The 11,986-nt window shown below is 34.0% G+C and overlaps 1 protein-coding gene across 1 annotated transcript in view; it reads left to right on the top strand.

The window, feature by feature from the left end:
• Window positions 1-11,986, top strand: part of LOC125646155 (transient receptor potential cation channel subfamily M member-like 2) — a 54,498-nt gene that overhangs the window by 30,402 nt on the left and 12,110 nt on the right. The window contains exons 16-28 of the mRNA XM_056140786.1: window positions 129-202; window positions 1,867-2,004; window positions 2,943-3,086; window positions 3,205-3,438; window positions 3,647-3,821; window positions 4,867-4,920; window positions 5,480-5,512; window positions 5,655-5,781; window positions 6,220-6,439; window positions 7,838-7,968; window positions 10,377-10,516; window positions 10,829-10,950; window positions 11,958-11,986. The exon at window positions 11,958-11,986 is cut by the window's right edge and continues 66 nt beyond it. Of these exons, the coding sequence (XP_055996761.1) occupies window positions 129-202; window positions 1,867-2,004; window positions 2,943-3,086; window positions 3,205-3,438; window positions 3,647-3,821; window positions 4,867-4,920; window positions 5,480-5,512; window positions 5,655-5,781; window positions 6,220-6,439; window positions 7,838-7,968; window positions 10,377-10,516; window positions 10,829-10,950; window positions 11,958-11,986 (1,621 nt within the window). The remainder of the gene's footprint in view (window positions 1-128; window positions 203-1,866; window positions 2,005-2,942; window positions 3,087-3,204; window positions 3,439-3,646; window positions 3,822-4,866; window positions 4,921-5,479; window positions 5,513-5,654; window positions 5,782-6,219; window positions 6,440-7,837; window positions 7,969-10,376; window positions 10,517-10,828; window positions 10,951-11,957) is intronic.

Raw genomic sequence — 11,986 nt, 5'->3', positions numbered from 1 at the left:
TGCAACCATGAGATGCTCTACAGACCATGCACAATTTAAAGACATTTTACAGTATATTGTGGTAGATCTTTAAGTATATATTTCTATTACTTACTGTACGTAACACCACATTTGATTGGCTGTTACAGAGGAAGAGGAAGAAGAGGATGAGGATCATGAAGATGTGGCAGAGACAGCACCTTTATCAGGAGAGGAGAAATGGGTAAGATTGGTGTGTGTATGATACAATTTACTAACAATTAACACATTGTTGTGAAGTCGTAGCCATGCATGCCAATGTATTGGCAGCAAGCAGCACAGAGATCAAAATTGTAATTATGTCACAAAACAGATTTTTGTGTGGTAGTAACATATATTTAAATGCAGGCACCATGCAAGCAAAAAGATATCTGAATGGTTTGAGCAATATACATGATATCTGTATAATGTATATATATGAATTTGTGTTTCCTGTTCATGCTGTTAAAGCAAAACATGCTGAAATTGTTCATTTTCTTGTCTTTTCCCAAACTACATAATGATGAGGAAATCTAGCCGAATCATGACATCCAATACACATTGGCTGCATTCAGAGTACTACCATTGGTTGATATAAGTTACTATAACCAAATTTTTTACCATTGGTACAACAGTGGTACCAATGTTTGTCAATAATGGTACAAGTTCTTTGTACTAAATGCATGTAACATACAATCGGAAAACATGCATTTGTGTCGTGCCAACACATCTCATAGTCTTATAAATGGACAATAATTCTGATGGTCAAGAAATCCTGAATAATTTAAAATACATCAGCAGCTTCTTTTCATCGCATAAATCTGCCATCAGCTGTATATAGAAAACATATACATTGTATATGACAGACTGTGATCCTTTACCATGCATGGATATGAATGATTTTTTAGTCGACTCACATAGTGAGCTATTCCTTGGCATCGGACCCGTCCTGCAGATTTACCTCTTCACTACCACCCTCATACGCAACTAAATATAGTTTGACTTTGTAAAGTTATGATGTATGATATATTTAAATTTTAGCCAAACAATAATGTTGACAGACTTATGAATTCTATCGAAATAATATTTTTAATCGTTCATGAATATAAAGAGGCGGGAGGGTTAGATGAATACATGGACTTCGTATTTATTTGATATACTGCATTTAGTTTTCCGTAAAAATAAATGATATGGCGATTCTTGAACTAATATTCTAACAGAATACGATGAAGGTATATCTGAAATGAATTAATGATTTTATAGATTTGCTTTGTGTAAATAAATAATAACATACCTTTGATCTTAAACTTTATGTTCACACAACTTTTGATTTTAGCTTTAATGGGTAAATTCCTCAAACCAATTGTGTTGTGTTCCTAGTTTGTGACCTTGAAATTCCACAGATATCTAGTTATAAGCATAACACTTATGCAAGGATGTTTTGTTTTACCATACTTTAAAGATAATAAGAATTATAGCTCATAAGGTGGTGCTGTATATACCCTCTCTTGTTGGAAATCGTACATGAGTCGACCATGACACCCTTGAAGCCTATGATTTATCTATATTTCTTATATTCAAATAATGAATATTGTTGAGTATAATGATGTTTATATAAATCCACTCAGTGTCAGTATACAGCAGTTCTTGGTCATTGATTTAAAAATAAATCCATTTATATTTTAGTATGAAGCAGAAACAATATTTTTAAATTTTAAATAAATTCCAGAATTGTTATTTCTGGAATTTTTCATGTACTGGTTTTACTATTAGAGTTCTTCCTTTAATCTGAAAAGAGTATAATCACGTCACCACGGAAAAGTTGACTGGAATTTTTTTTCGATGTACAATAATGACATTATATTGTAGACAAGAAGCAGGAAAGCCAATGTGACCTATCATGTAAAGGAGATGCTGTCTTATGGAAGGCAGAACTTAAAAGTCCCCATCTACCTCCAGTTCCACTACTTTTACAGTGCCCCCATTGTAAAGTTTTACATCAGTCAGGTATATACAGTGTGTACATGTAGTATGTTTGTTGTGTCAAATACAAATCATCCATGTTTAAAGATAATTGTATCTGTTGCATTCATGGAGTTAAAAAAATGAATAATTAGTAATTTACCACAGTGACTATAATCTCTGAATAATTAGTAATTTACCACAGTGACTATAATCTCTGAATAATTAGTCATTTACCACAGTGACTATAATCTCTGAATAATTAGTCATTTACCACAGTGACTATAATCTCTGAAATGTATTTCATGTATTTTTATGCAGCAGTATCACTTCTTTTTTGAACTGGACATAGTAGTATATTGTCTCCTATATTTTAAGAATTATTTGCTTGATAGACACCAAACTTGGTACACTGGTACAGCATAAGAAGTAGATGTCCCTTATGATTTTTAAGTCACATGGTCAATCCACTCTTGACATAGGAAGATATTGTCTGCTCAATATTTTGAATTGATGATACTACTATCAACTAAAGGATGTGTGTGTATAACCCTTTTAAATTTTGCATCATGGGGGGCATATGTGTTTTACAGACATCTCTTGTTTGTTATTTTGTCAGTCATTTATTTCTCCCCAACAGACCTGTACAAAAAGTAATTTCAAAAGAAGGGGAGGGGGTATTCTTGGACAAATTTTCACCCCCCCCCCCCTTGATTTTCAAGTGAATTTTTGAAAAAGCTGTAAGAAAGTTTCCATTATGATATGATATGAAACCTGCTCTGTCACTATCCTTCTAATGTAGAACATTAAAGGTAAATCCCCTTAACGAGAGTTCTGACGATTTCCTTTTTTTAGGGGGTGGGGGTGGTTAGGGACAGGTAATTGCTTTGAATTAGAAGTACTCCAAGAATACTTGTTTAATATGATTCAGTTGATATTTTTTCATGGGTACAGTATCTCTATCATTTACATGTGTTTTTCAGTTCTTCTACTTCATGTATCTGCTCCTGTTCAGTGTGGCCGTGATCGTCCCATCTTGTGGGGACATTCAGATCGATATCATTCTGTATTTCTGGACCTTTATGTTGTGGATAGAGGTCATCCGAAAGACAGTCATGAAGAAAAAGGTCAGGTTTATTGTGAATCACATTCATTTTTATTGAAAAATTACTCATCATTTTCTTTTTTACTTTAATACATACAGGCAGTAATATGAAATTAATATTGTATATGTATTGTCCACAGAATCATAAGGAGCTGACTGTTCACTGGACTGTGGTAGAGATCATCTTAATCTTTTTGTACCTATTGGTCATTGGCATCATCCGTATCGTCCCGAGATACATTCCCTCCATCAAGTACACCACTGCCAAGTTTATCATGAGTCTGGGGCTCATCTACTTCTACTACAGAACGATGAACATCTTTTTTCCTATCAGTCCGGTGTTAGGCCCTATGTTGATTAGTATCAAAAGAATGGTAAGATCTCACCCAATCAGAATGATGGTATCAAAAGAATGGTAAGATCTCACCCAATCAGAATGATGGTATCAAAAGAATGGTAAGATCTCACCCAATCAAAATGATGGTATATTTTATTTCTGACACTCTCGTCATACATATAAGCCATTGCCACTGTGTGGCACCTTTTGACACTGTGAGTTATTTCTGATGATGTAATTTGTAGGTCAGGTACGATTTCATTACCTGGTTCAAGATGTTCCTGATTATCATGATATCTGGAGGTATAGCCATTCAGGCTACCCTGTACCCTAATTACCCCTTCACAGAGTATGGCCTGACTATGGCAATCAGCAGGGCTCTCTTTGCTATGTTTCTCACGAAAATTGATGATCTGGATGGTGAGTTGTTGATTAATGTTTGAAACATACAGACATAGCCTTTCATTGCTTTGAGTGAATATTTTGATAGAATAATGCATATTTTTCTTTTCTTTTTTGGTGATGGAAATAGTATCCTGATATAAAATAATTGATATCTTTTAGTTAGTGATGTTTTGGACTGCCAATATCTTACGTAACATTAGTATTCATTTTGGTGGTCTTTTTTTCCTTGAAAAGAGAAATTAGACACAATATACTTGAATACTGTCCACTGCTTTAAATTTCCTCCAGGTTATTTGTGTGTTCTGAATGAAATCTGTTTTCACTCTCTTGAATTCATGGATTGTATTGGCCTTATGGCTCAAGTGAGCTTATGATAAAGTTTTGTACAGCATCTGACCATCTTTATATTGCATATTAAAACTTTAGATTTCCACCATTTTACAAGAACCACACATCCTATTTCCACCAAACTTGCTACAAAGCATCCTTAGGTTAAGGGAATTCAATTTTGTTCAAATAAGGATATGTCCCAATCCAAGGGGAGAGTTAGGTGTATAAAAAATAATCTCAATAACCACTTGAATGAAGATTCAAGTTCATTCAAATATGAGCCTTAGGGTCAGGGTGGGGCCATGATAGCTAGGAGTTCAAAGTTTTACATAGGAATTAATATAATTATAAGAAAATTCCTTGGCTACTAGAGGCGAGTAAAGTTTTACATAGCAATATGAAGGAAAATTCTTTGAAAATTTGCTCCAAATCCACATGAGTATGCAAGCATCCTCATGTAGTGTAGATTCAATTTTACACATGTTTTACACGGGGAATTATTGCCACTGCTCGGATGAACAGTGTGGTCCATGAGCCTCTTGTTTCGAAATACTTATAAAACAACTTTGTTTTTGTTATTTCCTCTTCAATTTAAATTTCTGAGATTTATATCCATCAGTGGAAATAGTGAAAATATAAGTAAATTGATATTAAAGCTGTATGCCGTATTTAATCCTTTCATATCATATTCAGAGTACTGATATTGAAATCATTTCCTTGTATTTATTAGGTAATCCAAAATGCAATGCATTTTATGCCAATCAGACAACAAGTGTGTGTTATGGTGAGTTTCATGATATACCTAAATTATTTTTTAGTATCATAATTTTTTCACTGATTATATTCAAAGATGTTGTGCTGCAGTGTAACAGGTTTAAAGGGTCTATGATAGTAAAGGTCATTTTGTTCAAATTTTTTGAAAGAATTAAGGTGAGTCCAAATGACTCATAACAAATTATTTTCTGTAAAAAAATAACAATTTTATGTATATCTATCTGCATTTATTTCCAAATTTAAAACGATTGTAATCTTAAAATTATGTCCCCTGAATTTTTTGCTTCCTGGACAAAAATTCAATCTGCTATACAGTTTGGCTCCTAGTGTAACTTTTGACAAACAAGCAGTCATTTCAAAGTTGAAAGATATCATTCATATATTGTTTGTAATCATATTAGAGAGAAATAAGATGATTTGGGGTGAGAAATTTTTTTCATCAAAATGAGCTTTACCATCGCTTTAATGTCGGTTTAATTCATGACTAACTTGACAGGAACTAGTCTGACTATGTGAATAGTTAGCTTAATTTGTTCAAGACTTTCATGTTTTGTGCACATTTCTTTTAGATTCATCTGCTTCATTTTGGAGTCGAAATATCTGTAAGTATATTTTAATAGGTATAACTTTTATACTCTAAAAATGTTTAAACTTCTATTAAAAATTTCTGTGTATATTTATTCAGGAATTTTTTGAACCTTTCAAACTAATTCCCTGATTCTGATTTTGGATATTTTATAACAGCCAGAGTGCGATTTTCCCCCGAGTATGCGGTGTGTCCTCACAGAAGTTTTGGAGGATATGTCACCACCATCCAGTATCTGCTGCTAACCAAACTGATCTTCATCACACTGCTGTACGCCCTCTTCAGGTAGCGTAGCTTTATCATATCTTTTTCCATTACATTTACAGATATAGATATCTATCTGCACATTGACAGACAAGGTGAGAGAACTGCACTGCTCACAAAGAGATTCCCACTATACATGAATAGTTTATTATGTAACGTGCATGTATAGTATAATTTTTATAAAATGAAAGGTGAAGATAGCGAACAGTGATCAATCTCATAACTCCCACAAGCAATACAAAATAGATAGTCGGGCAAACACTGACCCCTGGACATACCAGAGGTGGGATCAGGTGCCTAGGAGGAGTAAGCATCCCCTGTCGACCAGTCACACCTGCCTTGAGCCCGATAAAATGTGATTCATAGTTGCAGTTCATATCACATTGATGTAAAATGTAAGCTAAAATTGTTTTGAAAAGTAAGAACATTTTGTGTAATAATATTTTGTATAACTTTCAGTGCCACAAACTCAAAGATACAGGCTGAATCGGAGAAGATCTGGAAGTTCCAGTTACATAGTCTCATAGTTGATTTTGAGACTCGCCTCAGACTGCCAGCTCCCTTTAATTTCATTAGCTACCTGATCATGTTGTTTGAACAGATGTGCAAGATGATGAAGCGGTTTTACAGATGGATTTGTCGGTCAAGCTGTTGTGTGAAACATACAGATTTGGAAAAAGTATGGGCTGTTTAACTTGAATTTCAATTGGTGCTTATTTGATAAAAATGTTACTCACATTTATAACTTGTCAAATGTTGTGAGAATTACATATTTGTTTTTCTGTTTGATTGGTACTTAGTCATGCTATGTAAAAAAAATTTAAAGACGAACATATATATCCCAGTGATTTTCATAATGCTGATAACACTTGGAGGCATGTCAATTTAAAGAATGAATAATCTGTCCAAAGTAATATATAAGGTGCATATCTGTAATTTGGAGGTGGACATTCAAAACAGTGAGATTCATAGCATAGACTGGGAGAGATATAGCTTGTATGTGTGATGGGACTGTACCTTTAGAAGTCGCATTTCTGCACGTGAAACAAAAAAAATGTTGTAGTTGAAGTATCTAGCTTTTTCAATAATTTGTCTGTTTATAGCAATTTATGGATAGAGCAGTTTGATGTTGCATTGTCTTCATAATGCATTTGGTATAGAGTGTACACTTTAGTGGCCTATACACATGCAGTTGTCTGATAGAAGATCGTCACGGTGTTATTCTATTATTGCCCCCCCCACCGCAACGCGGAAGGGGGCATAGAAATACTGGTGTCCTTGGTCCATCCACTTGACTTTGTGGATGCAATTCCTCTGAAACTGCTCAAAGGATTTTGTTTTTATAGGGATTGTTAGTTACCATATATGTAATTGATCGTATTGCACCGCCATTTTGAATCGATGATTTTTACAGGAGTTATTGGACTTTGTTGAATTTGTAGATGCTGCACTGTAGGAACACTTTGTGGACACAACTCCTCCAAAAACGCTCGTCAGATTTTGTTCAAATTTTGTAGGATTGTTAATCACTATATGTAGTTGATTATATTGCGCTGTCATTTTGATTCGACAAATTTGACAGGAGTTATGGAACTTTTGTGCTTCAACTTTTTTGCAGCGGTGGGGGATATGGCTACGCATAGCAATGTTGTTGAAATACTGATTTCAGTGTAGGTCGATATGTGGTTATAAGGGTCCTTGTCAACTAAAATGGGCCAAGATGCCAAGATAAAATCAGCTGACCTTTGCAAGGTCAACATTACCTCTGATGATGATATCGTTTGAGAAGAGTAGTTACAACCACATATTGATGGTGTTTTGTAGTCCATAATGGTTTACATTACACAACACATGCAAGCAGATTGATAGAAGTGCATGTAATGGTATTCCATTATATTTTTTGTATCTTGGGTATTATGACTGTAAATGTTTAAGCAACAACAGTCCTTTTGTGACTTTAGAAATTGCAAGGGAAGATAACTTCTCCCCAACAGAGTAGGACAATTGAATTCTAATTTATGTTTCATTAGTTTTGCATTTACAAAAAATGTTAAAAAAATAATAATAATAATTTCAGAACAACGAAAAGAAAGTAATAACGAAGCAGCGAGCGGACTTCACGTTTTGGAAGACATTAATGAAGAACTTAAAGAAGCAACAGAAACATGATGAGATAAAAGCTCAGCGGCCTCTGGAACAAGAACAAAAGTAAGATAATCAAATACTATGTACCATTTGCTTCCACAACAGAGCTTTAATTGCAGACATTTCACTGCCTTGCTACTCCTGTTGATCTTTAGAAAATGGTACTGGACTCAGAAGAATTGTCAAAATTATAATATGAATTTTTTTTAATCACTATACCAAATCAAATATTTGTATGATTTCATTGCAATCCTGTTGAAAATTATTTCTACAAAGAAGAATGCCTACATTTGTATCAATTAAGTCTACACTTAAATCAACTTAGATAATCAAATCCTAATTAGGAATCATGAAAACAATTAGTTGATTTAAGAATTAAATTTCCCTCTCAAAAATTAGTTTTGGCAAAGTGAGAATAGACTTTTGTGATAGCATTAAAATTTCAAAGAATTATTAGTATAAACAATTTATCTTGTTACAGAGCATTATTTTTTGTTTGATTAAAATATGCGCTGGTAATGTCAAACTGATTTGAATTATAAGTATTTCTAAAGTCGTAAGGTAAAATTACCTGTCTATTTATTAAAACATTGTGAATAAATGTATTTATCACTTTTACTAGATTTGACATGTTTGTAGCTAACGTCTCTAATTTCAAAATGCAATTGTTTTTCCTTCAAATTTTTTTCCTATTGACCTCACAATTAATCAATTCTTTAAACATTCTACATGTAGTACAGTACAATAGATATTCTTATCTGTTACAGTATCAAAGATATACGAATATTGCATGATCTAAGTGCAATCTATTGATACATGAATTTATTATATACCCATCAATGTATTGTTTTTTGAGACTGTGGACTTCATGGAGTGCGATACGGTTTTCCGGATCACCACACTGTGGTTTTCTGATTCCGTATCAGTATCAGTATCCTCTGAAACTGATTATGTCACAATGACATCACAATGCATCAATGCATCAATGCAACGTTTTCTTGTGGAAAATATTGGTCGTGTCACAAACTAAACTGCTTACACAAAATATAATTTCACTGTATGTCTGTATTTTTGATAATTTGGATTACATTTAGTATCTTATAAATGTGGATTTAAAATGCATAAGGGGGTATGTAATAAATATGTCATTACTTATAGTAACTTGATCCAAAGAGTTGGATCATGTCTCGTTGACAGGCGCAGATCATCAGATCAAACTCGACGCTTCGCGTCTTGTGTGATCTAATGATCCGCGCCTATCAACTCGTTGTGATCCGACTCTTTGGATCAAGTTACTGTAGTAATAATATATATTTATACATACCCATCAATGTATCATTTTTTATACCCTGGGTATACTGGAATCACTTTGTCCGTCTGTCCGTCCCTCCGTTTGTCCGTAGACGCAATTTGTCTGAAGTTTATTTCTAATACCGCTGGACATATTTCATTCAAACTTTATGCACATCTTCTATATATTATGTAGTTGTGCATCTCTTATTTTCATTGAAATATTTTAACAGTTATAGAAGTTACGCACATTTTCTTTTCATTTTGGGGGTTGTGCACTTTGTCCAGAGTTTAATTCTAATACCGTTGAACAGATTTGATTCAAACTTTATTCTCATCTTATATATATAATTTAGTTGTGCATCTTCTATTTTCATTGAAATATTTTAACAGTTATGGAAGTTACGGACATTTTTAATATTTCATGTACTGCTGTACTGTAGAATATACACTTCTGCATTCACATTGATTGCCCTGTAGATAATGTGAAAATATCCAATGTGCTTGCATTAAATATTTCCCATCATCTTATATGCCCCGCTGGGGTATTAGTCCCATTAGGACAGTTCTAGTTGGTACTGTTGATTTCACAGAATGTGATCTGATTTTCCGGATCACCTCACTGTTGTTTTCTTATTTCGTATCAGTATCCTCAGAAACTGATAACGTCAGAATTAATGCATCAACACAACGTTTTTTGTGAAAAATATCAACCGCGTCTCAACTGTCACTATATGTCTGTGTTTTTGATAATTTGAATTACATTTAGTATCTTATAAATGTGGATTTGATAATGCATAAGGGGATTATGATAAATTAATCCTAATTACAGTAACTTGATCCAAAGAGTTGGATCATGTCTCATTGACAGGCGCGGATCATTAGATCAAACTCGACAATTATTTTGATTAATTTATTATTGTTTTCTTGCTGGTTTTCAACAATAACTTGAGAAGTAATAAGTGAAAGGGCTTTGATATCTATTGGATGTAAATCCTTATGATAAGGCCTCTTCAAAGATGCATGTAATAGACATTGACAGCTACTTTAGGTTTTGCTGTTATGGCTGGAGCTATTTGTGTTATAGTCGCACAATGTCCACTTCAGAAATAAAAAAAGATCTAGACAACTCATTAGTTAATCACATGAGTTAACCAGTAATCAATTGATGTTGTTCTCAGAGTTCAGCAGCTGTTGACGCAGTCAACTCTTCAGACCCAGTTTAACAACAAACTGACCGAGCAGCTTTGTAGCTTAGAGCGACACATCATAGCCTGCCAGATGGCGCTGGAGCAGGTCCACCACAAGATTGACACCATGGGTATGTTTTCTTATTTTACTGAGGTCTTCACATTTTAGAAGTGTAAATTGCCCCATTTCATGCAGGAAAACAGCTGGAAAAAGTTATCAGAATAAGATTTTATGTTCAAAAATAGAATACTTGGAGAATGCTATGTTACACTTTGCAAAATTCAAATTACTGGGTTGTGTGAACAGTTCCTCTTTATTGCGACTTTCTGTCAATTTGTCTGACTACTGGGCTATCATTAAACTGGTTCATAACTTTGTAAATACCTTGTAGTCTAATTTCAGGCATGTATATTCCATGTCACAATAATGTCTATTTCTGTAGACCCCAAGAAGCGTCCAGAACTTGAGAAGTCCACCAATCTTCACATGGCCAGTAGAGAGTCCCCCTACCCTGGTACCATGATACAAAGGTTTCCAGTGTTCGACAAATTTATTGACTGGGAGGTAAGATAAAAAGAAGCCCTGTAAAAAAGTCTGAGCCCCCCCCCCTTTTTTTTTAAATTTAGATTTACATAGAAAATCAATAAAAATTTGTCCATCAGTACATTCCACCTCTTCACTATTTAGGTCAACAGAGTAAACTCAGGTGGCCTATTGCAATTGGTCTGTGTCCGTCGTAGTGCATCGTCCATAAACAATTGAACATTTTTAACTTCTTGATATTAACAACCATTTCAATTCTTTTCAAATTTTTTATGAAGCATCTTTGGGACAAGGGGGACATAAATGTAATTTTTAGGACTCCTGCATACCTGGGGCCTTAGGAGTGGGACAAAAACTGTCAAAAGTCAAAAATTTACCAATTTTCAAAAATCTTCTTCTCTAGAACCCCACATGTATAAGAAAAACTAAATGCATAGTGATGTAGAGCAGGAAGGCCTCTACCAAAATTGTGAATTTCATGATCCCCAGGGTAGAGGTTCTGACTCCAGGCCAGGGACAAACTTGGTACATAGTGTTTATGTGTAAAACACTTATCATAAATGATATCTTCTTTAGTGCTATGGATACTTAATTGATACTAAAAAGGATATTTAGAAAGATCAGGTAGTCAGCCTTTACCAAAATTGCAAATTTGTTGATCCCAGGAGTAGGGGTTTTGGTATCAGGGTGGTGACAAAATGGTCAGTTATTAAATGTGTGAATAATAGAACTATTTTAACTACTATTCTAATTCCCTGTAAATCGAACATTTCAGGACTCCTGCACCCCTGGTGTCTTAGGGGTGGGTGACTAATGGGCCTCTTGTTTGCAGTATTTATTTAGTGCCTGCAGTCATCACAACTTTTTGAAAACTCTTTATGAAACACATTATTTGTGATATACAAAACAGTGTATGCAGAATTTATCGTTTCAGAGAAAATTTAATTGACTTTTGCATAGATATTGTAAAATCAGTTTTTCTGTGTAGGTACAAATTTTCATGTTATTTCATGTACATATATTTTTAGGAGACATTTGCATCCTATGATCCTGTGTT

This window comes from Ostrea edulis, chromosome 6 (assembly GCF_947568905.1).
Source record: "Ostrea edulis chromosome 6, xbOstEdul1.1, whole genome shotgun sequence".
Lineage (NCBI taxonomy): Eukaryota > Metazoa > Mollusca > Bivalvia > Ostreida > Ostreidae > Ostrea > Ostrea edulis.
This window is presented reverse-complemented; position numbering and strand designations above follow the sequence as displayed.